This window comes from Osmia bicornis, chromosome 16 (genome assembly GCF_907164935.1).
Source record: "Osmia bicornis bicornis chromosome 16, iOsmBic2.1, whole genome shotgun sequence".
Taxonomy (NCBI): Eukaryota; Metazoa; Arthropoda; class Insecta; order Hymenoptera; family Megachilidae; genus Osmia; species Osmia bicornis.
In genome coordinates this window covers 4,607,351-4,634,583 of record NC_060231.1, presented here as the reverse complement: position 1 = coordinate 4,634,583, position 27,233 = coordinate 4,607,351, and the positions used below count along the sequence as shown (strand labels likewise).

Genomic DNA, 27,233 nt, shown 5'->3' with positions numbered 1-27,233 from the left:
ATATGTGAAGATTTTTGTAGAAAATATAAGATTTCTACTTATTCGTTATTTTTGGTAGAGATTTATTATCTATTTAATTATTCTCGTCTGATATTCAATGTTTCTATCATTAATCATATTATTGAGCCCCGAAGTATAACATTAAATACATGTAGCCTTATAAGAAACAATTTAAATTTTCAAATATGTGGCGCCATAACGAAACGTAACTAGCGCCACGGATATGTGCGTTTGACGCTGTAACGAAGCGTTGCAGCATCACGGAGAAACATAAACTTGGCGCCATAAAAGTAATCAAATAACTACTATTGATTGAAATTAGAAATGAGAACTACCATAATATCCTTTATTGCTATCAATAAAACATAGTAATGAACCATTTTTAAAGCTATTTTCCCTACCGTGTTGAAGACTAGTTGAGTTCATTGCAGAAAATGCTGTACGATTCCTCTGGAGTCCGTTTATCTTCGAAATTTCGTCACACAAAGAAATCACTATGTTGTTTTGCATTAAATATGATCACAAACCATCAATGAAATACTTATTTAATAAATAACACACTAAAACATTCAATTTTAAAAAGAAAAACACTAAAATACCGCTTATGAAATAGAATACGCGTTACCGCATTCACTACCGGAATAAAACTGACACAAGGTGGCGCTTCAATGCTCTTCAGTACGAGAACCATCCGTCTTACCAGTAGACGATGGTATTTACGTTTTCTTTTGTTCTAACATTCGATAAATGTATGACATTTATGTATACATTAGTATATTACATTATATCTAATGTAGATATAGTAATAATGATATTGTTATTAAATGTACATTGATCTGTGGGAATGGATCAGTATATTACATTATATCCAATGTAGATATAGTAATAATGATATTGTTATTAAATGTCATTATTCAGTTTCTGTTCGGCCTAATTTTCAATGAAACCTGGGCTGTTTTACCGACGCGGAATTCGTTGTGATGTGATTTTTAAATTAATTCTCGTACATTTTTAAACGTCAACGGTTTATCAGAGCTGCAGCTTCTAACCTCAATTGTTCAACAGACACGCAACAGTTTTATGCGCAAAGTGTAGTTATTAGAAATCTATACGTGTATAGTTTATATACTTGTACATAAAACCGTGATTGTTAACAAGTAATTATAAACAAGTGACTTAAAGTATGTTGGGATTTCATACACTTTTTAATAAAGGAAGGTGTTCAGTTATTGGGATGGTACATGTTGGTGCATTGCCTGGTATAAAATATTTCAAAATCTTAAATTAAATGATTGCATAAAAAAAATTTCTCCCAATAAAAGTTGTTGACAGTTGTCTTTATCATTCTTAAGTTTGAAATGTCACATAAATGCGTTATCTTTGTTCTTGATATAAAAGAATATATCAGTTATAAATAACATTTGCTGTAAACATCATATCACTGTTAATCAATGAATGAACAACAACCAGAAAAATATGTTGTTATCACAATATATTTTTAACAATAAATGTTCTTTAAGGTAATATTTTTTAGGATCACCTATGTATGGTGGTGATACAAGGAAAATTTTAGATAATGCTATAAAGGAAGCATTAATATATAAAGATTGTTATGTTGTAAGTATAATTAGAAAATATATGAATCATTGATTCTGTAGCGATCAAGATTATTGTGTGTTAACTTAAGGATGGTATCTTGGTGGAAAACATGCACGATATTCCATATGTAGGGCCCAAAGATATATCTCCAGAAACTACAGCATTTATGACAAGAATCTGTACAGAAATTAAAAGAGCATTACCTGATAATTTACCTTGTGGTGTACAGGTAAATGGCAGAGAATATATCTCATGAAATATTCTGTACATTGTTCATAAATTGTTATCAAAGAAAAAAAATAGATTTTAGGAGGATGTAACAAAGAAGCAATGGCTGTAGCAAAAGCTGCTGATTTTCAGTTTATTAGAGCAGAAGGATTTGTTTTTTCTCATATTGCAGATGAAGGTTTTACAGATGCATGTGCTGGCTCTTTATTGAGGTACAGAAAGCAGATTGATGCAGAGGATGTTCTTGTTCTTGCTGATATTAAAAAAAAACATAGGTGATTTATGATGCTTTAATCAAAAAGAAACTCATCTTTTCCATAGGTCTTTTTCATTAGTAATAATCATATTTGTGTAGTTCACATTCAATCACTTCTGATGTAAGCTTATCAGAAACAGTAAAAGCAGCAGAATTTTTCTTAGCTGATGGAATAATACTGACGGGAACTGCTACTGGTGATCCAGCAAGTGCAGCAGAACTTAAAGGTAAAGCTTTATATTAATTTATTAACAATTTATTGTATATATCAAAATTACATTATGCAGAAGTAAAAGAAATTGCCAAAGGACCTGTTCTTATTGGTTCTGGGGTATCAATAAGTAACATAGGAAATTATTTATCATCAGATGCAGTGATTGTAGGATCATATTTTAAAGTAGATGGAAAATGGCAAAATCCAATAGATAATGAAAAAGTATATAATTTCATGAGAATATTACAAAAACTGCAGAATCCAAAATAATATTTTAAATAATGCTTTTTTAAAAATTATATTTTTCTTATACATATATATAAATAAACACATTTTATTTTTAAAAGGAACAAATTTTTTTTGTTACAATAATCGGTGATAATCGAAACTCCCAGCGAAATGACAAAAAAATTAATTGTAAGGTAAAGCGGAAACACAGGTAACCGGTTTCAAGGGAACCTGTCCTACACAGTGCATGAATAGGCTTTTAATGGTGGGGTGTAAACCCAGACCTTAAACTGAATTTATTATTATGGAGCATTAACCTGTATTTCTTAGAAGAATTTATTTAAAGAGGCTAGGGATTTACAAATATAACATAATCTTTCAGTTTTTAACATAACACACGATAACTAATTTTGTACAGAAATCAATTTTATATATTTAGACGTTAGTTTAAATCCAAATTTAAATTTACGCGCCATTATTTATTGTTTTCCCGCGCTTTTGTTCGCGGCAACAGGCATTCCCCGGGAAGAGTAGGAAACAATGGTGAATTTGTTGAAAAAAAATTAAATTTAGGAAGAAAAATGATAGAGGAACTTATTTTTATTTTTATCCTTGAAACAGTCAAATTATTTTTATACCATTCATATGTCACACATCTTCAGCTGTGATTTATGTGTTTAGAAATTATAGTACATGCCAAGTGTAAATGTAAATATTGAAAACATGCCAATTCAGTTTTTGTGTTTATAATTAATGTAAATAAATATTTAAAATTTTATACGTATACACAAATGATGCGATAGACAGTAACAAATTATTCACTTGCAAAAGAAGACCAATATAGATCTATGTACATATTTTGATAGAAATAAAACTGACAGAAATAAACAATAGGTTAATGATGAATTATATATAATATCGTTAACGATACAGATTCGTATATATCTTATATCTTATCTATTTCTACTATTTCTATTGGCAAAGAATTTTCTTCCGCTTGTGAAACGGTAATCGTGAAATTTTTGGCATGTTTTCAATCAAATAAAACTCGGCCCGTGTAAATTCAAATCTTCAATTACGTACGAACGAATATTTTAAACGAACTACGTTATCTCATTTATATATTCATTTGCCTTGTTCAACGTACACGGTGCGTTTCCAATCATTTTCGATTCAAAAGAAAAAAACGATACGTTTTTATCATAACATTGTTTTCGTATTTCTCTGATAGTTAATTATCACTGTATATGCATATATCGCATACAAAAAAGGTCCGCGAAATGCGTTTCATGGTTTTTGTTGGAAGTATCAGTAAATGACTCAAAATTAATGACAAAAAAACGGAGTACGCGATACTGGGTCGTAGGAAACAAAAAATTTCTCATATAGCTTGGTTACTGCCGTGCATTGACTCGTATCAATTCAACAGGGAAATGGAGGGATCCCCCAACAGTATTGACAGGGTTGCCTCGCGCAGGCGTCTAGTTGTTGGTTAGACTGCCACTATGCCACTGCTCGACAGTGGTATCCCAACCTCGTCCTGTCCACTATACAATCCATTTTCATCAGAATTCATTATATTTACAAACAACAAACAATTTTAATTACTGATTATTTTTCAACAACATAATTACAATAAGAAATCAAAGTTGAGGATTATCTGTATAATGTTCAATTTTTTATTTCATTCTCCTCTTGCATGAATTCTTAATTTCTCATGCATTATCTCTTATCCCTTATCTAATGTTCCTTGATCCTATCACATAATCTCTTTTTACCTCTTTAATCTCTAAATAACAATGTAATTACAAATATTTATATTTATCAAATAAACTTTGTACGATAAGGATGAAAGCGTTAAATCAGTTGTTTATACTCGAGATGATATAATAATGTATTGTAATCTGTGATCAATTGGTAGTTTTCATTTTGAGAAACACTGCTACATATGATGCCATCTTGCCACTATGGGCAACGATGTCGCTATGAGGTAAATGAAACTGCTTCAAGGAAACGCATAGCGGCTGGATGGATCGAGCTGGTCAATTCTAATGAACGAAATGCTTTGTCTTCGAGCCTGGTAATATTTGCTTTCCAGGAACGGTTACGGTTTTTCGCGAAGTAACGGAAATTTAATGGATGCTAGGTAAAAAGGAAGTTTTCCAAGTGTCCTAGCATTAACAGCGACCAGCAGCTGTTCGCCCAGCTGAGCGTTCCCCCACCCAGGATTTTGTCATCACCGACGGATCAATGAATCAGCGGGCCACCCGCTATATTTTCGATTCGAAATCTCGTTGGGAGTTATTCAGAAACGCCAGTTGGTCGTTAAATTACGAAATATTGTTGTTATATCAATGGACGTTGCTAAAAGCATACAGAATCCTAAGTAACCGGTCTGAAGGTCAGCATAAAAATAAAAACACAAAAATACTTTGTCCACCGCTCTTTGATCCCTGTAATTCAGGAATACGGTATTTTTAAAATGTTTCTCAGAAGTTTTTTTATAGTGAATTATTATACCGGTGCTACACTATCTATACTGTATTTAATATATAAATAACAACAGTTAAGTGTCACACTACCAACGTTCTACATATTTAATACGAGAGTCTTGTGCATCGCCAGTACCAAGACACGAAGTCCCGCATCGATTTTCCACTTCCTATATTTGCAATAATTTCGTGGTTCTTATTCTTAGCAAATCTTAGATTAAATCATTTTCTTATCTGCCTTTAGTTATCTCGTAAATCAATCTGCACGAAATTCACAGAGATACGAGTAATTCAGTTGAAGAGTAAACAATTAGTTGTAAACACAAAGTTCACGACCGCACGTGTACCATGCATTCGCGTCATGATTATTTATATCGAAGCCGAGATTACACGAGTGTTGAGATTCGATAACGAATTAGAAGATAACCGAAGTAACGTCGTCGAGTGGAAGATCGATGCGAGAAGGGGTGCCATGGTTTGCGCGGTTGAGACGGCCCTGATATTGCTTTAAAAGCCCTCCCCACCACTGGGAATTCCCCCACCAGTCGGAGCGTACCTCTGCTCTTGCCCCTCGGCAACGGCTTGACTGCCCAGCCAGCCAGCCAGTCGAAATCAGCTGACGACTATTACTGGGGGCAGTTGCTACCACGGCTCCTCAAACGCAACACTGTTCAGGCGAGTGGATCCTTTTCTTCATACAACTTCTTCTTCCTCTTTCTTTTTCTATCACTCTCGTTCTCCTTTCGCGTGCTGCTTCTGTTTCTCTGTCGTGTGTCGAGAGGGGTCAACGATACGTCCGTGGCCCCGCGCCTAGCCCAATATTACGTGACGACAAACGGCATACGGCATTTGTCAGTCAGGATAAAGCATCGTCAGACTCGACTCTTCTGCCTGTTCGTTCCTGTTCACCTAGCCTGTCTCTCCTACGGTGTGATTCAAGTACGACGAAGAGGAGCAAAGGGTGACGAAGCCTGAACGGAGCGAGTGAGTGACTGAAGGGGAGAGAAAGATATGTATATAGTACGAGTGACATAAACTACTGAGTTTTGTCAAGAAAAAAAGGATATTCGTTCAGTGTGAAGGGACGATTCACCGTGAAGATGTATGCGTCTTGCCTGTCTGCCTGTGCTGCCTGAGTGTACGTACCTGATCCAACCATTCGGGGTGCAGTGGTGTGTGGGTTTTCTGCTTTAACTACGTTATTACTGCATCGAAGGAAAACTACTCCAAGCTGCCCACTCGTTTGAAGAAAGAGAATGACAGAGAGAGAGAGTGTGTGTGAGAGAGAGCGATAGAACACGCGAATTCGAGATCAAGGTCGTTGTCACAAGCAACTTGAGCGCATCCGTGTGTGTATGTACCTGTATGCGTGTACACGGAAACTTGGCTTTTTCGTGACTATCTGTGTAATTATTTTTCGGAGTACGACGGTGCCAAAGATGCGTGTCCGCTGTTGGTATGACATTTCCTCGATCTTACCGACGGAGCATCGAGGTTGCTCGTGAAAGTGATTAAAAGAAAGACAGGAGCGGCCTTGTAACGCGGTCAGGATCGAAGTGCGATGCTGTTGAGGCGGTGAATGTGTCGACGCTAGGTAGTGACAGGGTTATATGCATCATAGAATTCGATCGAATACAGAATGCAGCAGTGCCAGTGAGCGCCCGGTAACCACAGCCCGCTGTTAGAAGTGCAAGGGCAACGTCAGTGGTTGCCTGTCGAGCCGCGAAACGAACGAACGTCAATTGTGCAATGCACGTAGCTTCGCGAACGGTCCACGAGCCAATGCGTCTATTCTCGTCGACGATACAACGCGTCCTTTATTTCCGCGAATCGCAAAGCACGCCACCCGTACTACGCGCCGTTTCTTTTCTCTTCGGCCTCGGCCACTCCGCGATTTCGATTCGTCGAACGACTTTGTTTACTCGGACGGTAGGAAGCTGACGGGAGTAACTGCCACGAGAGATGGAGGAAGCGACGGCGGAGGAGGAGGATGAGGATGAGGAGGAGTATCGCGTGCTGGTTTTTATTCCCCTCCCCTCCCCCCTCATTCCTCCGATGAGAGATCAACACTGTTTCTCTCTTTGTTTTACGATCTCCATATTGGCGACACTGCGGCTGGCTCGGTAAGAATATCGCATGCTTAATGGGAACGTCGATCGGGCACGCTCCATTACTGTTTCGTTATCCAATTTTTACCGTCGATGTTTTTAATGATCACGCTTTGAAGTAGAATCCAGTTTTGGTGTCCATTTTAAGAAACTTATCTGTAAGTTTGAGGCAGTTAGGTGAAGAACTTACAGACGCAGACCTCCTGAACTCTGATTTCGCCCAAACTTTGCATAGTTATGGAGGACACTAAGGAAGATATTTGTAATGTCTACAGTAATCGTTCGATAATTTCCCGCTTTTGCGGCTTTAGAGATGGTCCTTTCTAAGAAATGGAGAATCATCAAGTGTCATTGGCCATCTAGGTTGATAAGTGGGGGGCATTGATGCGTGTGGGCAAGAGACGTACCTAACAGAAATTATCGAACGAGTACTGTGCTTAATGAGTCATCTGCTATATTCTAGTGGAAAGGTTATGAGTTCGGTTCTAGTTTAGTGAAGCCAGCTTTCCATTATAATAAAGTAGATTACTCGCTAAGTAGCCATTACTAAGCTTTAAATATTCATCACTCTTCTTTTAGTTATAAAGATTAGATAAGTCGATGATTGTTGAGGTTACAATCAAACACTTGAAGACTCAAGTTTGTTAATCAACTATGTTTGCAACATAGTTTTTTAGACAAATCAAATTCACATTAGAAAACTTAACACTTCCCAAATAGCTTCTAAATTAACTTGAGAAATAGAAAGTTTGGATAAGCTGGTCATTAAGACGTAAGACTGGTCATTAGAAGTTTATTTTAGGTTGACCACTCAAGTTCAGGGCGAAGACAGTGATCCTCTAAAACCGTACAAAAGTTTCTAAGCACTAACTTGAATTACTATTGACAAGTAAACACTGGCTGTACTTTTGATAGGCTGATAGAGTAGTAACGCCATGTTTAATTCACGCCCAATCGCCCTTTGAAGTTAGGACATCTGTCTCCAAAGTCAGACGGACTTTTACTTTTTTGCAAATAACTCCTAAAATACAACAGCTATAAAAAAATGTTTGGAACAAAAGTTTAATGGTCCAATAAAAGCTACAAACTTGCGTCAATAAAATTTTGAAAAATATTTTTTTCTCAAAATAAAAATGTTGTAAAAAACTTTTTTCAAAATTTCTTTAAGGCAAATTTGTAGCGTTTATGATACCATTAAACTTTCGTTCTAAACATTTAGGTACATCTGTTATATTTGAAGAGTTATAGGCGGAAAATGGGTGGACCGAAGTGCCTTTGATGTTGCTTTTCACCCTTAAGGGCGATTGGGCACGAATGAACCATACCGTTACTCTTCCATTGGGTCACTCTATAAATCTACAGCTTCGTTCAAATCTCTTGTAAATATTTTTCGTGGGAAATCTTCGTTATCCAAAGTTCGAAAGTTTCGTTCGCAAATTGTCTCGCGCCTCTTCTATTTCGGCTTTCATCGATCAGCCGCGTATTATTAGAAACCTTTGCGAACTTGCTCAGAATTTCGTCACCGTGTGCCTCGTGATAGCGTTCTTCTTTCGATCACTGTTTTCATGGTAGTTTTGACCTGGTGACTTTTTTTTGTTCCCTGCGTGGACACATTGACCCCGTTTAATTGCTCCTCGGGCAATTTCGTCCGTCATTTCTCGTAGCCGGATGCCAGCGCTCTCGTTGTTATGTAAACTATCGTCGTCTACGAGGTTACATAATTTTCGTGATAAAAACGGTAATGTTACTTTTGGCGCGCTTGAAACGACTGCATTCATTGATTTCGATCGTTCAGCTGCTTTTCAAACTTCCTTGAGTGTAATGGAATAATCAAGTTCAGCAAATTGTTAATGTATGTTATATAATATTGTAAATGATTTTTATTAATACAGTGTTTAAAAGTATGAAACAATTTTTTTTCTAATTTTTCTCCATTTTTTTCTTAAATAACACACACTGCATTCTTATAAATAAAAGAATGCCTTGACTGTCGATACGATAAATTTTTATTTTTTTAAATTGTCAAGTGCTTGATTTTATTTATTTATTTTTTATATAAAATTTATCATTCCTTTGTGATAATGGGAGTGTATTTAATCTTCTATTGTGGTGTAACGTGTCGATTTAGATATGGTCCATGTTATATTCTAATTGTTTTTTATTTATACAATTGGGAACACGAAGACTTCGATTACCTTAAAAACGGCTACCTAATCGCCGCTTGAATCACCGACACTATTACTCATGAGTCACTGCATTTTGCGTTGCAACTAGTTCCACCAGCCACAATAGGCAAGAACACTTTTTACCACGATTATGTGTTAACACCACAGTGATGAGCAACTTTTTCTTGCAACGGACCAAACCTACAAGTAAAAAGAAGTATACAAATAAAATTTAAATTAAATTTTTCAGAACCTCCTAATTTACTGTCACCATTTCTTAGACCCACTTTTAGAACCCCGAAGGCGGGGAATTATCGGACAGGTTCTGTACATATTTGGAGCTGCAGGTTGCTCACCACTATGTTGAAACATTCTGTTTCAACTTGCTTTTCTTATTTTTAAATTCATGGTAATCAATGAGACTGAATTCCGATAGAATTTGAATTCCAAAAAATTCAATGCAGTATTTTTTTTCTCTTTAAGTGTCCTTGTTAATATTTTCTGTGTTTAGTCAAGTTAAAGTACTCTGAAACAACTATAAAACCTGAGTTTGTGAAAATAAACTGAAGTCTAATTTGAGATGAAAAAAATAAAACTGTCTGATATATTTTTTCAAGTACAACTGTTCATCCTCTGCAATAAAAAAATGAGAAAATTTGTACAATTTGTTTCGAAATATATATGCAATTTATATTCCAGGAAAATAATCATCAATATCTCTTTTTTTTATGAATGTACAGTAATATCTGTAATGATTCAAACCTCTGTTTTCAATCGGGTTTTTTGGATTGATATAACGTTCACTTATCGTACAAATAAATTACAATTGCGACGATGAAATCAGTGACTTTTCTGACGCAACGATAAGACTACAGTAACAAGCGCGATTAGCCTGATTATGATTCAAGAGAAACGGGCAAAATCGATAGACTGGTAGCATTTGTTATTCTGTGTGATATCTGCGTAAAAAGAAAACAGTATGATAAGGAGAAAGAAAAAAAGAAGAAAAAAAACGATGACCAGGCAAGAAGAAAATGCCGATAATGCAGTCAATTTGTGCTGTTTAATTTATTCAACATTTCATCCAGATAATTCGATGATAAACCAAAACGATTTGTTCCAATTTACACGAGTCATAAAAAACGATGCATTTTTATAGATTTCCGTATTTTGTTGTTTGACTTCGTTTAGGTGTCGTTTGTTTAGTATTTTGTGTTAAAATGTAAGTTTTATGGCAGGTTAATTAGTCATATCTGATATGGGTTGAAGATTGGGTCACTTAGAAACGTGCCGTTATGTTATGTAAATAACAAACAAAATTGTGAAATTTATAATTATTTGTGATTTAAAACTTAAAAAAAAAAATTTTCAGTACCTCTCTAATTGTCACTGTGCTGCCTAAGATTTGCGACAATTAGAGAGGTACTTTTATATCATTAAAATAACAAATTCACAGTTCAAAAGAAACAAAATTATTGTACAACGTAATTTTTGACAACTTCGATGTGTCAACGAGAGCGTTAATTAGAAACTTCATAAAAAAAGTTGATTTAATTACCGGTCTCGAATCTCGTCGCGTTTCCATCGCGTTAATTTCATAGAAGAGTGTTACGAAACGGCACGTTTCAAGGAGAAACGTGTAAAAAGTGAATCGTTATCCATTAACATAATTACGAGGAGAGACACTCGGCATGATAAAACGCATGTGTGTTTATTCGTGTGCACGTGGTTGGGCGTGTGTATGTTACACATAATATTTCAGCGAGTGACACGGTAACCGATGATGCGTTAAGAGTTATGAAAAACGAGGCGAGAAAGGAAAAATCGTCTTGGCGTAACGGAGCAGCCGAAGTATTTATAGCGGCGGGAAAAAAGAGGGCCCGTACTTTGACCGCGTAATTCAAATTTCGCGGGCAAACACGCGCGTCCTAAATCGAGCTAATAACACGCTTCGAAACGTGTCTAAAGCGTGAAAGCAGCATTCGAATGATTTCGATGATTTCTATTTTTATTTCAATTTTGCCCAATTATTAACTTTCAAAATCTCTATAATTGTACAAAATTCATTTCTATCATAAAAAAAGGAAAATTATAATTCGATTTAATTAAAAATAGGAAAAATCTCTTTCCGTCGAAAACATTCGAACACGTGACAGGAAATAAATCGAACACGGTTCCATTTCTGAAATTCAATTAAACTTTCCATTCTGTTGGTCCCTCTTTCTCTAATACGATACACGTGCTAATCAACTCTCGTTGCAATGTTTTTCATTTCGCTATTTTTTATCTGAATTTTCCTGCTGTTTCGTCGAACCCTGACGAGAAATCGAAGATCCACCGATGGAGTCACGGTTGCGTCACGTGTTTCGCGGCAATAATACAGAAGCCCGTTATCCGTTCGCGTGAAATTAGCAAAACAGATGTTCGAACCGCGATACGATGAAACACGCTTCACTCTCCGCTACGTGTTTTCACTCGTTTCATGAATCATTCGGGCTTAGTCTGCGGGCGCGAGCGTTTCTAGCGCGACCAGTGTTATCGAACTTGTTGCCTTATCAGCGAGTAAACACACACCGGGAAGCTGCGGAATATTTTAATTGCGAATCTCGTTCTAACTTCTTCCCGTCATTTTTTCATCGCGATTCGAATCTCGTGAGCAAAGTTTGCGAATGATCGAGGTGACTGAACTTGTGTGTGCATTCGGATTGAAGATCAGGGACGGATCCAGAAGCTCTTCAGAAGAGCGAAATATCTGGAAGATACGCTTTTTAAATGCGACTTCATTATTTTAATATTGAACCATTTGAAAATTATAAATAATTTGATGAAATCCCCCTCTAGATTCGTTCTTGCTGGAGATAAAGTGTGTTCAGTGTAGCAATATTTTTGCCAGTGGTGTATACTTTGATATGTATCGAAATGATTGGAGAACTTGTAGTGGAACAGGTGATATGCCCTCGTGATAGTGGAAGAAACTATAGTTGATTTAGTTGATTTTCACTCCTGGTGTTTCTGGCTGTGAATGAAAGGTTGTTTCTGCGCAGATTAGCAAAATTAGTAACGGTAAGTATAAATAATAGTATATTAACTCTTTCGACTCGAGATTGGTACAGTGCTCAACTGTATTTAGAAATTGCAATAATTTATATGATTCGGGTCAGAGGGGTTAATTGAGCTGCATGTATGATCCTCAGATACAAACTGAAACTTGATGTCAGACCTTAGTTCATTTCCACTTTGTAAATTAGCATATTATTCGTACGGTCGTGATAAATAGGTCACCCGTTACGTGGCACGTGTTTCGGGTCCTTCGACCTGTGTCATTCGTGAAGATGGCGCATTTAGCAGCCCATAAGAAACTTATCGATTCGCTGTCAGGGTCAAAGAACGCTGGTTATTTGACTTGTCACTCAGCGTAACGCGCACCATGCGAATTCTTACGAGAGGCAATAATTATAACATGCTGGCCATGGGCCCGATAGCGCTGCTACTACGCACTTCAGCATGTTCGCGCGCGGATGGACGCGTTCCGCGTGGATGATCGCTATTGCGCGACAAACGCGCGCGAGCGCGTGACACTTTGCGATCGACGGGATCCTTTCGAAAAGAGTTTCGAAGTATGGAAGCATTTTTATTTAAAGAAGAAAAAACAGGAAAGCTTTAGGTATTAAATCTTCGGATGCATCGTCAATAATACGGTGGAAGCAAACACGTTAATCAGTACTAACATGCTCGCTTTATCTTGGATTTGCATTTCTACGGCTTCTCGATAGTTTCCGTAAGCAAATACACCGTCTTCGTTCCTGTTCTCCTTTCAGATGCTAAATCAAAGCATTTCCTTTAACCCTTGAGTACCATGGTGGGGTCAGATATGATCCTGTAAAAGTGACTGTAAGTTAGGGTTCTTTATTTTGAGGACACCCTATGTATTCATAAAATCTTCCACCATTTCGTACGATCGTCACCAAAAGACATTTTATTCGAACGGATGGTTCACGAACGTTTTGCAGGCGCTGAAGAGCTAAAAGAAGGTCAGGATGCTGAGCAGCTTGGCAAACTACTTACTCGGAGGTAATATCTCCGGCGCACAAGATTCACGGGAAGGGTCCAATAACGAAACCCCGGAGTCCCTTCCAGTAATGGCGAGGCTCAGTCAGGTGGAGGTCGAGGGTGATGACTGGATCCTCATTGACCGTGCTGGTACGTCTGGCACCCTTTTACAAAGGGACCGTGCTCGAGAAATTCGAAAAAGTCTGTCGACCCTTTGCAGTCTGACTACTTCTCACGTTTGGGGTGCTTCTGTGTGTTCGGGCAGTGTAAAACGAGACGCGTGTTTGGACGAGGAGGCAGCGAATAATGTGATTACTCTTCGCTGGAATATAACCAGCCGTCTAAAGACGATCGAGTTCGTTTCGTAAAGTCAGAACAGATTTTGAATCTTTCCTCATGCGGAAATTCTTTTGCACGTGCTCGCGTTTAATAATTCGAGCACGAAATTATCAGGCTCATTAAAATGCAGTCCTTATCGTTCTTAAAACAACGTGAGTAATGCAATGTATTCGCTGCTTGAAATCATTCAAATCAGGCTTAAAATATTTTTCATTGTGCTTGGGAATTATAGAAGATAATTGGTATGACGCACACTCTGCGTCATCGATTTCAAATAGGTTAGGCTAACCGCTAGAAACCGACCGGAGGCCACAAATTAGTGCTGTCCGCAGCAGGGGTCCTTTACGAGCTTCGACTATCCCCAATCACTCACAGTCTTCCTTTGATCTCCCCAACACACATTTGTGAATACATGGATCCCCTTCGTAGACTAGGCAGCTAATACACCTATACGCATACACATATTGGCGAACTCATGAGTCCCATCTGTGGATTAAACGACCAGTGCACCCATGCACGTGTATGCACTTATGGACTCATGGGCCCCATTTATAAGAGGAATCATAGATAAGGTAGCTGTCTATGAATGCGAAGGTCCTAGGTTCTATTTCCAGTGCCACAATCCTAACCTAATATAACCTAACCCAATCATGAAATTCATGTGTTCCCCTTATGGACCACGTTAGCACATGCATACACATTTGTATCGAAGTCTCTAAAGATTCCAGTGAACAGTACTCCAACAAATAACGTAAAGACTAATCTGAGGTCTGTTTCTAAATCACAGTTGAGGGCACGACGGCGCTGGAGGAGTCGTGGTATGTAACGCCACCCGCGTGCTTCACACGGGCGGGACCCGTGAATGTAGAAACTTCACCGCTAGAGGACCTGCTGATAGAGCACCCCAGTATGTCCGTTTACCGAGCCACAGCGTCTCCGGTCGCCCCCGACACTCCACCTCCCACGCCGGATGCGCCGGAAGAGCGGGACGTCGAGGAGGACGTTTTACCTGCTGTCGTTTCCGGTACACCAGCCGAGGCAGCCTCTTTGGAACGCCCTAGCCCGAGAAGAAGCGAGGACGAAGAAGCAACGCGCAGACCGGCCATCCACGACGGAAGACCCGTCAGCGATCGCGTCCGCACTGAGAAGAGGATAGTTCAGCTTCGATCGGCGCAAAAGGTATCTATTGTTCTGTTGCCTACATCAGTAAGGTCGTATCTTTAACTCCCAATGGGTGCCATTAGGACAGGCGCCCTGGCTATTGTTTCAGGTTCTTATGTTTCTGTAATTGTTTCGCTGATCAGATTTCTTATCTATCTTACGTCCTTGCTATATAACTGATGTTGTCATCAAACGCGATAGATGTTTTAGTCAACAGCCTGTTGCACGATGATCGCTAAGAGGCAGCAATTAAATTATGTCCAGGTCCTCGAGAAGAGGTCCACCCAAGCGTTGAAGAGAGGCCGCCTGGAGAGGAGTAATAAGCTGAGGGAAGTGTTCAGTGTAAAAGGCAAGCGGCCACGTCGCCAAGACCGCTTGCGGATCCAGAACAGTGGCGCGAATAACAACCGGAAATGCTAGTCATTCGATCTCAGGCCAAGGTGTACTAAAATACCTTATTCCTAACACATAAACAAAAAAAAAAAAACAAAAAAACGAAAAGAAAAAAAAATGACGACGTACACGCGTACAAGAGCCACACGCAAGCGCGGACAAAGTAAAAGGCCGGCGCAAAATTGAAGACGAAGAGGAACATGAAGAGCCAAGTTTAAGTTTTAACTGCCGTATCGCGTTCTCGCTCGTCGTCACCCACGTCGAACACACCAGGTGCACACGAATGTATTAATGTAAGCTGCGAGAAACATAGTCGAAGTAGAGACTGTGCTTTAATCATCGACGATGGGTGCCCTCTCTCATCGCGCGAACAAACGCATCAAGTTTTTATTAGTTAATCCGCTCGCATGCGTACAGAACCCTCTGGAATCACGTGTTTTCATCGAAGAAAGGACCTTAAAGCAATTTGTACCAAAGTACAGGCGGCACCCGTGTATAGCCTCTGTCGAAATTCGCCACTGTCAGGGTGTCCGTCCAGGTCTGCCACACAATTCGAAGGAAAGATTTGCGTGAACGCAGCAGGTTCACTCGCGATGAGAGATTCGATGGGGTCGGACGCGTACGGGTACATTGGCGAGCAAAGTAGTTCCCCTTAGGGAAGGCTACCATGCTCGACACCTTGCGCATCTTCCCAGTTTTAATCGCGTGTATACTCGGTCTTAGCCTCTAGCATAGGGCAAAACGTGTTTCTACTCGTGTATACGTTAACGTTAGTTTTTATTTAAGACGATTATAACAGCCTGCCCCTCGTAGCGGGCAGGACGATTTAGCGTAATCTCCGAATCCATGATATTCTGTCCATCCGTCTGTCCCTTTATTTTTCGCTTATTTTCAATGAAACGATCAAGAAATTCACTTCGGGACCACGCGTTTTCGGTTCGTCTTACGATTAAATTCGCGCTGGAATTTCGCGACCACGAGGAATACGACGAAGAGGATGCGTAGCGAACACTCGGTTGATCGCCATCCGGATAAGTGTGTTCAAAGATGGTCAGACTGATTCAGAGACGCGTCTGAACGATCTAACGTCTGTCGACTATGGGTGTCCGAATAAATATATTTATTTAGCGGCACATGGTATGGTAATATCGATTAATATTATGCGTAACGTTAGGTAGGCTATGATAAAACGCGCGATCGACGTGACAAAGCCCCATACGATGTTCTATGGGACTTCGTTGCGCATAGCTTTGCGTAGAACGACGAAAATGACACTTTAGCACGTTAACCCGGATTTATAGCAAGAAAAAAACAGCCGTGTCCCCTCGTGCTACCTTCAGACGGGGCACCCAATGACTGTGAATAACCATGGGCTATTAATCGCTTTGAATGTCGTGTGAAAATAAAAACATTTTTGGAAGTTTTGAAGATCTTGATGTCAGTGTTTGAGTGAGCAATGAAGCGAATGATGTAAAATATTATTATGAATAATTTGATTTTGTTGTTGCATACGTAATAGGAAAAAATATACTTATTTCTTTTAAATGACTTTCTATTTTCTTTACTTCAAGGATCTCCATTTTTGTATTACCACCTGATGTGGTTTTTTATTTAAGAAGCTTGAGAGTCTAACAAGATGCTTGTTTATTCATAAATAAGGATTGATATTGTGATACACAGTTCATTTCCGAAATGTTCAAAACTTCCAAGAATTTTTTAATGAAAAATTTGCAAGAATGCTCATAACCCCAATGACCCAAAATATGTAAGTGAATTCAAGCGGTTTGTGAACACGCGAGGGAGAGACACGGCTTCAAAAGAGATTCCAACATTGAGAATCGGTTTCTATATACCCGATGCGCGTTATAGGGCATCAACAATTTCAAAGTATGGAGATTGAAAGAAAGGAGAACAAGAGAAATGGCGCATACTCTCCCGGCGTCTCCAGTCCACCGTTAACTCGGTCGATAAGTCAGATTTCCGCTTATGCCGGAAATTGGTAATAGATTGAAAATTTCAAATAACGTCCATGCGATCCTCTGGTGATTTCTTCTGTGAAGAAGAGCGTTGATACGATTAAACTACGACACCGATTTCTTCTAACATTCCTGCTCTTCGACATGATTAATAAATTTGGTCGTCAAAGTCCAAACGAATCTCATCATCATTAGAGTGTCAATACGTTTACTTGTACCAAGCATTGGTTTAGCAGCTCTTTAAAGGTGTTAGCTAACCTAACCTAACCTAAGCTTCATTTTACTGGAGCTGTGTATCATCCTAGATTGATAACAATAGACATTCAGACTGTGATTGAATTCAACGCTATAGAGTCCTTGGATTCCCTACTTTATAGTCCTAGAGTCACCATTTCACCCCCATAATATTGGTTCCAAGATGCCTAACCTAACGTGACCTGTCTCATCCTGCTGAAGCTGTATATTATTCCTCATTGATAATGACAGACGTTCAGACTGTGATTGAGTTAAACACTATAGAGTCCTTTACTTGGATCCTCTACTTCATGATCCTATGGTCACCATTCTAACCCCGTAATGATGACTCTGAGATACCTAACCTATTAGTCAAGTGATAGCTAGCTCTGATAGTACTTAACGAACCCAGAGGATAATGAGACAATTGAGGCTCCATTTTTTAACTCTGAACAAATGAGCATAATGTCCAAAGGATTTAGCTAACATTTTGTAAATAAAATTGAAGAGCAAACATGGTGGACAGAAGTGATAGGAGGCTAGATACTTGGCTAGGCGCACACTGAACGTAGCTTGATGGACGAGAGGAGAGTTAAAGCGCGATTAATTAATTGTATACACGTATTGTTTATATCTAAACTTTCTCTCGTAAGGAACAGTGTTCGTCCTGAAGTTATCGTCGCGGTATAGCAATTAATGTCTTTAGAAGAGGAGACGATCTAGCGTTCGCGAGACGCGACTCAAGTCGACATCGTGATCCGGACTTTTTAATTCGTATTGTTTTTTTTTTTTTTTTGACTTTTGTTGTATCAATTGATCGACATGTATTATTTGAATGTATGCTCGTACACCTTGGCCCTTATAACGATGATTAATAAACTATTTTATGTCACAAATTATGCAGTCATTTTTAATGATCACCCTTCTTTTGTATATAGCGTAGAGAATGGAAGAATAAAGATGAAAAGTGATTAAAAATTCATCATCTGATCCAGGTAAGATGAAAGATCAATTTTATGTTCAATTAGTCAGATATCCGCTGAGATCGTCATCAGATTTCTTGAAATCAGCAATGTAACCACAACTGTGCACAGAGTGGGGTGTTCTATCCTTTGGGCTGAGCATGGAACGCAGATTACTCTCGCTGTTTAGGTTCAAGGACATCTCCCTTTTGATGTCTGTGCAACGACCAATTTCATAGTCCATATCGATCTCCTTGTCCCTTCGGTTCTTCGTGAACAAAAGTTCCAAGCTGTAAATAACGCTGACGAGCTCCTCCTCCAGCTGTGGATCGCAGGAAAACGAGACCATACCTGGCTCGCAACCGGGAGCGCCTGTTGAATCGTTGAATAATTGAGACTTAACAAGTACTGACTTGAATGGATAATTTATAGCGGTTGATTGACATGAAGAATTTAAGTGCCTAAGGCATTGAAAGAGTTCTGTTGAGCGAATGTAATGATTTTTGGTACACTTGCAAAATTTTTTTAAATTTCAAAATTTATGTCATGTCAGCAAGTGTAGCTAACCTTGGGTGTCCTGTACTGTCTCCCATCGAATCAGAGCCTCCTGGAGTGGTTTATAAAGCTGTCGTCTATTAGGGCAACACCAGCTTGCTACTTTGGCATCCAGTTGCACCCTGTCTTCGGTGCCAAGCTGGCTCCAGCTTAGGAACAGCTGCTTCAATCGTGGAACTGTCATAGAACCCCATCATAATTACGTATCTATGGTCAATGCAATGACAATTACATTGATTTTGGAAAATTAATAAAAATACTAAAATTGAAATTGAAACAAAATTTTTTATCCTGATTGAATTCGAATTATTCTGTTTTTCATATTGTAACCTTATCGTTGCGTTTCTAATGAACATAAAGACCGATTTTAAGGTTCAACGTACCTTCGGGAATCAAAACGAATATCGTGTCGCATATCTGCTCGAAAACAGACTCATCCATCGATTCATCTGTATCGTTCTCGTTATTAATAGTGATCGTTGATTTAGATTGCATCGCGCATTTTCAATCGCTAATTAAATTTCTGTCATTTTGCCGTGCAAACAAAATGTTTGCATATTCGTGACGTTGCATTCCGCGCGCAACTTCGCTTAGATTTTCAAAAAAAAGTAACTCTCGTTTTTCAAAATCTTGAAATTTTGATCATCATCCATTTCCTCACATATTTTATTTTGCAATTAATTTTTGAGTTTCCATCTTCTATTATTATTATTTCATTCCTCTTTATAAACCAAATCCCATCCTTTTCAGTTATGAATTATTTTATCCTTCTTTGTGGCCCAAGATCCACTCTTCCTAATTACTTATTATCCCATTCTTCTTTATGAACCAAGGCATCTCTTTGCAGTTATATATTTTTTCATTCATTTCATGAATTACCCCTAAATCACTGTATTTCCGAATCCCTTACAACTCTACATCTCCGCATCTCTTATATCCCTGCACCAGAGAGCGAAAAATCGTGCCGAATTTAATTTCCATTTTCACCACCAGAGGGCGCTGATTCGACGGTCGAGATTTAGTTCATATTTTTGCCGCTAGAGGGCCAAAATTTTTGCAAAGTTTAGTTCCTTTTTTCAACACCAGAGGGCGCTGATTCGACGTTCGAAATTTAGTTCATATTTTTGCCGCTAGAGGGCCAAAAATTTTGCAAAGTTTAGTTCCTTTTTTCAACACCAGAGGGCGCTGATTCGACGTTCGAAATTTAGTTCACATTTTTGCCGCTAGAGGGCCAAAATTTTTGCAAAGTTTAGTTCCTTTTTTCAACACCAGAGGGCGCTGATTCGACGTTCGAAATTTAGTTCACATTTTTGCCGCTAGAGGGCCAAAAATTTTGCAAAGTTTAGTTCCTTTTTTCAACACCAGAGGGCGCTGATTCGACGTTCGAAATTTAGTTCACATTTTTGCCGCTAGAGGGCCAAAATTTTTGCAAAGTTTAGTTCCTTTTTTCATCACCAGAGGGCGCTGATTCGACATTCGAAATTTAGTTGAAATTTTTGTCGCTAGAGGGCTGGAAATTTATGGCAATTTTATTTCCGATTTTTAATTATTATACTAATTAAAATTAAATTTCTAACGATTATTTATTTTATTTGATAAAAACTTAAAAGTATAATTTATCGAAGTATTGGACACAAACCCATGGTTCGAGTCTGAGCTAAAAATCTTCCAAGCTTCGAAGCTTCCAAGATGGAGGTCGAAGAGTACGTAAGCTACGAGTTTCAAGGAATTCTCGAGGAATTCGGAAGAATTCGCGACGTATGGAAATTTATTCACTCTATTTTATTTAAAATATCAATTATTTTGTCAATATTTTCATTGTTGACAGGCGTACGTAGCTTTAAAAGCTTATTGCAAGATACAAGACGAAACTATGACAATGGAGAAAGAACGCTCGGAAAGAATGAGGGAGAATTTAGAAAAATTGTCCAGGACTTATCTACTTTTGGAAAAAAGATGCAAATCTACAATAGTGGCATTGCAAACAGAAAAGGAGGGTCTTCTTAAGACGATCGAAGATTTGAAAGAACAATGCGATCACTTACGACTTATTAACACTGATCGCAATGCAAATGACGAGCGAAGTATGTTAAACAACAATTAATTATCATAAATATCTGTTCAATTTTTTCAAGTTTTTTAAATAAATATTTTATTAATTTCTCTAAGGTTTCTTGTTCTGAATATTTACAGATTTTTATTGTTTTTATAATTTGTTAATTTTTGTTGGTTAAATATTATTATTGAGTTGTTTGTTACATAGCATATCAATTACAAGATGAAATTGAAATTTTGAAGGCTCAATTGTCGATGCAAGAAGAGAAACACAACGAGGATATAGCTTTGTTAAAACAGAAACATTCTGACGAAATACAAAGATATAAAATGTTATTGCAAAATACTAAACAGAATACTGCTAGGCCAAAAAATCTTGTTAAAAGTAAAAACAATACTTCTTGCTTTAGGTAATATCATTTATTGCTAATTATTTAATTTTTAATTATTAACTTCTTTCAATTGTTAAAAATATTGCTTAAATTCTTACCTTAAATAAATGTCCAATGTTGTATCATGAACATTTTATTTTAAATTGCACTTACAATAAAATATTGCCATAAAATCAAATCTTTAATTATTATAATAATCATAAATAATATATTACAAATCAAGGTGGCCAGAATTAAACATAGAAAGACATAAGAGTAACCTGATGGATATTGAAAACGAATCCACCGGAAGTAAAAGTCAGAGAAACAAGAAGAGGAAATTATTTTCTGAAGACAGAACAGCTACATTCGATATTGTATAAAACAAAATCACTATCAATTACGTTGACATAAAACTAATTATACTTGTTTCTTATCTTACACTAGCAACAATTTTTGGTTCGATTCAGAAATTCTTAAATAGATAATATTATTAAATGTTTAAGATCCTTGAGTTTAATTTACAATTATAATTTCTTTCCTTTCTGTCGAAATTATTTACTAATTTTACGATTCAATGAGTTCCAGCTGTTTGTATAATCAATCTTTAAATGTCCATATGTGTTCAAATCGAGATGCGGGGGCGGTACAATGTGCATCATACATTCTTCTTGTTCCAATGAACGATATTCTGTTCGGGGATGATGCTCTTGAATATCTACAGAAAATAAAATAATAATAAATTACAGTAATTAACCAAAGAAAAATTATGTTAGCAACTTTGTTTTATAACAGATACAACCGAAATGAAAAATAAATTATTAATTTATACTTTGTTGAATAAATTGTTATTTATTTACCTAATTCCACTGTATCCATTGGTGGCATATGATTCCCATACACAGACCTTCAGAAAGATACTTTGCAATTATTTATTTTGTACGCAAAAATTAATTGAAAATTAGAATTGAAAATACCTATGAGGATCTTTTATTGGTGTAGATTTGCATCTGTGCCTGTGCCGCCTGTGGTCTTCCACATATTTACCATGTCTCACTTCTGAAATGAAAATATAAATAAAAACATTTCAGTTTATTTTAATTTTCAATTAGTGAAACCTGAAAATCAGGTCAACTTGTAGTAACTGTTTCTAAAATATAAAATATTCTATAAATAATTCCGTACAGATTGATAATTAAAAACAGAAAGCTACGAATGTCTTCAAGTATTCATGTTGAAAAATGATATACAAAAATACCTATATTTTATCACTTTCAAAGAGAAAGCCGCCAAACGAAACTTCACATCCGATCCAATTTTGTACAGCGGAGGTAACTTTCTCAAAAACAAACTATCTACGTTCCATCTGTTTATCAACGCTAAACAATCAATTTTCTGGTAGTTGGTAAATGGTTCCCCCATAAAAAGTTTAATTTACAATACGCACTTACATAACAAAAGTCTGTTTTCCTTGTGAAAGTAGTATCAGACCATCTGTGGTCAGTCAAAAACAATTCATTTGCATTGTGGTCGTTGGGTCACGTAATTTTGTATATTTTTTCAAAAAGAAAAGAATATATTTCTTTTCTGTTGTAACGAAGCGATAATAAATTACTGGACTCGACTATGATAAATTATTAAGGAAATGGGTGGGTTGGACACCCACCGACGCCTTCTTCTATGCAATTCGGAACGAGGACGTGGAAATCGTCGCGATGACACGAGAGTTATTATAGCTGATTTATGAATAGATATATTTTGTTATCTGTGATTGAAAATCGACAGTATCAAACTCGTTTTCTCCTCGTTAATCGATATTCTTCCACACGTTGCGACACGATTGCGTGTAGCGATTCGAAAACATTATGCAATTCGCACTTCAGCTTCGCGATGCATGTGCTGGCGCGTCGCGAACGTTTCCTCGAGGAATGCACTTCCGTTTCAGGGCCGATCGCCATTAATGGCCGACAGTAAGGAACCAGACTTTACCAAATGTATCAACTGGTATTCCATGAGACCGTCTACCTTTTATGGCACCTGCTATGTAAACACAGACCGCGCTATTCGATCGTTAAAATTTAATTATTGAAATTTGAAACATTCCGAGGCCATAAGTAAAAAGGTAGAAAATTGAATTCCTTTCCTTTAATGCATGTCACCGATTCCCACAATTGTGCAATTAATGAATTTCCCGTTGTATCCTCCCATTGAAAATATAAATGTCATTCGCATGGATGATTTAGCATTTGCAGGAGAAAGCAGGGACGCTCGAAAGCTACTGGAAATGGTAATAATAATAACGCGTCGCAGAAGCGTATAAAGGACGATTCGTCACGGCGATAGAGGCTTTCTAGGACAAGATAGAAATCGTGGTCGAGTTATTGCAACGCGTGACGAATCGACGATAAGCTTTCAATCAGTGGACAATGTTCGATTGCAACGATTATTACATTGTCCCTTGTGACATTTAGTTTATGGCACTTGTAATAAATAGGTATCATTTGGAGTTTTATGCATATCCTTTAAAATACTATAAAAGTGATATGATATATATACAGCAGTTCACCAAAGTCCATAACTGCGACGCGATGGTGGGAGTATCGCCAATCAGGGCGAAGATGCGCACTGGAGATGCGCGAAGAACGAAAATTGGTCTTTTCGCAGTTATGGACTCTGGTGACCTGCGTTATACAATGATATTGCTATGATATCTATTACAAAATTTCCTATTGCCCTAAACTACAAAAAAACCTGTTCTACACTTTATGCTACCTACCAACACCATCACGGGCTATTTACGAAAGTGGTATATTCCAGAATATATCAAACAGCATGTAGTTAGCTTTCTCAGTGAAAACAGTTTCCGCTGTTTCCCCGCCTCTAATTTACTGCATGAGCCTCGATTCGATATCCAGGGAGTACTTTCAGGGAAAAAGCAATTAATCTTACCGGAGAGAGGCGCGTAGACCGGAAACGGGGCGACGTAATCCGGTACCTCGTCCTCGTAGATCGGCTGGTGATAATAACAACTATTGTTCGTTGGCCTGACTGGTCCACAGTACAATTCTTCCACGAAAGCTGGTGCTACGTACCCCGGTTCTCTTGTAGACGACGAGTACCTACAATGTTCGTTCATTTCTTTTGTTAATTAGTCCCTTAATTAGTATCTGTCTAACATATAAATGCTAACAGTTCAACACCCTCAACCTACATCATTTAACATATTTTACCAAATATTTCTAATTATAAAGGGGTTAATTATTTTTTTTTTTGAGGTTAGTATTTTTATTTCAGCAATTACCTGTATAGCGATCATTAAATTGATTTCTATGGTAGTTTCTATCGTACTAGAGGCTAGATTACATGTTCGCTATTAAATTCTAGCTCTAGCTCGAGGCGGGTTCAGTTTATTATCATTAATCGCGCGTTCCCGTGATTTTTCGCTTGAAAATCGGTAAATTAGCCGTGCTCGCAACGCGAAACGACTCAAGAGACCCCGCCTTTCACCGACTCGTTTCGAATGATCGATTTAAACGCAGCTATGGGGTTCAATGCACCATGATTGGATCGTTGATGAATGCCTATTACGATTAAAGGAAGTGTCTCTTTCCGGCAATTAAATCGTCGTGTAATTGTGCACCGACTTGTGGTCAGCTTTATTATGCAAGTACGTTTACGCATAATTTAAAAAAAAAGAAATGAAAATTAAAAATAGGATCATTGGGTGAAATGTTAGGTCAGGGGATTGATGAACCTTGACTATTCAATGTTCTTATGAGCAAACATAATATCATTTGCAATTTAAAATGGAAGTTTATGAAATTTTAATAATGGTACTTTCTCATATGAAATATTATCTTTTGATCAAATTAAGTACTTAAGATTTTGAAATGAACAGAAATTAAAATTAATTACTTTTCACTACAACCTCTCTATGTTTTCTCAAAAACTAGAAAGTGTTTATTTTCACAATTAATGATTGCAAAAATTGAATAATGTTTACATTTGCACAATTAATCATTGCAAAAATTGAATAACGTTTATATTCTCACTTATACTATTGTATCTCAGCACGTCTTGAAAAAGGAACGCGTTTCGTTAGAAAGAGATAGGGACGAGCGAAGTGAAGGTGTAGTTTAATGTAATAAGTACATAAATATTACAAGAGAGCAACGCTCAAGAACACAGCATGGCCTACTTCGCGCCCACCGATACGATCTTCGCGAGCAAATTGCAAGCCATGAAAAATATATTAGGTTAAACAGACTGTGAACGAAAGAAAAAAAAAAGGAAGAGGCAAATATTACGTTCGTAAACAATATGACGAGTTTCTTTATGCAATCGACTTAAGATCGATGAATTATTCATGTTAAATCATTTTCATTCCATAAACTTTTGGTTTCACAATTTCCCATTTTTTTTTCTTTTTCTAGTTTTACATTTTCCCAAAAATTTGGGTCAAATAGGAGATTAGGCCCTTTCAATTTGGGCCATTATATTTTGTTTCCAATATTTTGGAACACCCTGTATATTTGATGGATCATTTTGATTTATTGACTTAGCCGATCGTATCGTATCGATTTCATCGATTTACACAGGTGATCAAGTGTCACTTACCAATATTCAGAATGGGCGCGAGACTCTTGTGACATACGATGTGCCTGATGCCGATGGTGTCGCGACGCCTGTTGCGTCAGGCCAGCAACGCTGTGGCGACGCAGGTACGCGTAGTTCTCCAGGTCCCACGGGTCCACATAGTGCCTGCTGGCGCTTCCGGTACTGCCGCCGGATGTGGAGCGCTGGGAACCAACCGAATCCCAATAAATCGAGGACTCTGCTGGCATTTTCATGTCTCGGCGATTTCCGTCGCACTTCTGCCTTTTTTTAAAATATTTTATCGAGATACTCGAAAATTTGTCTTTCAAATTCTGTATGGAATTCTAAGTTTTGTATAAAAATTTTATTTTTTCTATTTTTTTAAATAAATTTTTAATGTAGAAACTTCATTTAACACTGTTCGAAGCTTCAACTCTTATTCGTTCGCGTTTCTATCGCAACGAGAGCGAGCTTGTCCGTTTCCGGTGTCGCATTGTGTACGCCACGAGCACGATTTCGCTTATGGATCCGTTCGGTCAGCTTGGAACCGCGGGCTTCACTGTTTTTCCTCTTCTACCAGCGACAGGTAGATGCCGATCTCGAAGACAAGTGAAACCGAAGACTTTCACGCCTGCGCCAACCCCACCATCTTCTACAACTGGTGCACCGTGATATTTATCCATTGTACCTGTAATTGGATCTACCCCACCCTTAAACGCCTTGTTTTCGGCTAGCACTATTGACCTGGTGATATATTACCTGAGGTGTGTGTGGAGGGGGATCACATGATCTAATCAATTTTTATTTTTATTTAAATTCTATATATGTAATATTTTTTGTATTTACAAAATAATAAAAATTTCCCAATTTTAATAATAGTTACCTTATGACTTTTTCAATCCTAATGAAGGTTTTACTTTTGTCAAAGGATTGCCCAACAAGTACCTCCAAAATAGCACAAATCATAAATCAAACGTAAAATCGAGAGTGACGTTCGTTTTTGTTAGCTAGTTAAAAGTATATCTGAGGAAAGAACCGATGACATTCTTTCAGTCGCTCATTATTTCTTTCATTCGTTCGAATTCCCATGCTAGATAATTGCGCAATAGAATTTCATTGGCCATTCGAAGAAACAATCGTCAAACCGATTCCCGCTTAATTATATCGAACGTGCGTGTAACGACGTTGTCCACTCAACTAAATCGAATAATACCTCGGGCGAGTCGATTAAGTTGCGTTACTGCCGCGTTT

General features: G+C 37.7%; 5 protein-coding genes across 9 annotated transcripts; 3 read left to right on the top strand and 2 right to left on the bottom strand.

The window, feature by feature from the left end:
* The first annotated feature begins 944 nt into the window (after positions 1–944).
* LOC114871549 (uncharacterized protein F13E9.13, mitochondrial) lies at positions 945–5,106 on the top strand. Of its 2 annotated transcripts, none has more exons than XM_029177591.2 (6): positions 945–1,181; positions 1,535–1,617; positions 1,688–1,828; positions 1,903–2,102; positions 2,183–2,310; positions 2,371–5,106. In XM_029177591.2, exons 2-6 carry the CDS (start codon positions 1,543–1,545, stop codon positions 2,565–2,567), a joined length of 741 nt encoding a protein of 246 aa, XP_029033424.1. In that variant the 5' UTR covers positions 945–1,181; positions 1,535–1,542; the 3' UTR covers positions 2,568–5,106. The 2 variants fall into 2 exon arrangements, with proteins under 2 accessions (XP_029033424.1, XP_029033423.1); XM_029177590.2 differs by having other exon boundaries at positions 945–1,259.
* A 98-nt stretch (positions 5,107–5,204) lies between these two features.
* LOC114871550 (tumor protein p53-inducible nuclear protein 2) lies at positions 5,205–18,339 on the top strand. 4 transcript variants are annotated; one of them, XM_029177592.2, is made up of 4 exons: positions 5,205–5,692; positions 13,301–13,490; positions 14,467–14,858; positions 15,105–18,339. In XM_029177592.2, exons 2-4 carry the CDS (start codon positions 13,328–13,330, stop codon positions 15,258–15,260), a joined length of 711 nt encoding a protein of 236 aa, XP_029033425.1. In that variant the 5' UTR covers positions 5,205–5,692; positions 13,301–13,327; the 3' UTR covers positions 15,261–18,339. The 4 variants fall into 4 exon arrangements, with proteins under 4 accessions (XP_029033425.1, XP_029033428.1, XP_029033427.1 ...); XM_029177595.2 differs by lacking the exon at positions 5,205–5,692 and adding an exon at positions 5,705–6,001; XM_029177594.2 differs by lacking the exon at positions 5,205–5,692 and adding an exon at positions 7,054–7,140.
* Positions 18,340–18,419: 80 nt separating this feature from the next.
* Positions 18,420–19,504, bottom strand: LOC114871551. The gene is made up of 3 exons (XM_029177596.2): positions 19,344–19,504; positions 18,973–19,137; positions 18,420–18,777 (listed from the first exon to the last, which is right to left on the bottom strand). The coding sequence occupies exons 1-3, from the start codon at positions 19,453–19,455 to the stop codon at positions 18,464–18,466; spliced, it is 591 nt and encodes a 196-aa protein (XP_029033429.2). The 5' UTR covers positions 19,456–19,504; the 3' UTR covers positions 18,420–18,463.
* A 1,145-nt stretch (positions 19,505–20,649) lies between these two features.
* Positions 20,650–21,787, top strand: LOC114871488. The gene is made up of 4 exons (XM_029177452.2): positions 20,650–20,718; positions 20,789–21,044; positions 21,224–21,425; positions 21,631–21,787. The coding sequence occupies exons 1-4, from the start codon at positions 20,650–20,652 to the stop codon at positions 21,767–21,769; spliced, it is 666 nt and encodes a 221-aa protein (XP_029033285.1). The 3' UTR covers positions 21,770–21,787.
* Positions 21,788–21,789: 2 nt separating this feature from the next.
* LOC114871487 lies at positions 21,790–26,604 on the bottom strand. The gene is made up of 5 exons (XM_029177451.2): positions 26,004–26,604; positions 24,336–24,505; positions 22,364–22,445; positions 22,247–22,293; positions 21,790–22,104 (listed from the first exon to the last, which is right to left on the bottom strand). Exons 1-5 carry the CDS (start codon positions 26,234–26,236, stop codon positions 21,941–21,943), a joined length of 696 nt encoding a protein of 231 aa, XP_029033284.2. The 5' UTR covers positions 26,237–26,604; the 3' UTR covers positions 21,790–21,940.
* Between the last annotated feature and the right edge of the window lie 629 nt (positions 26,605–27,233).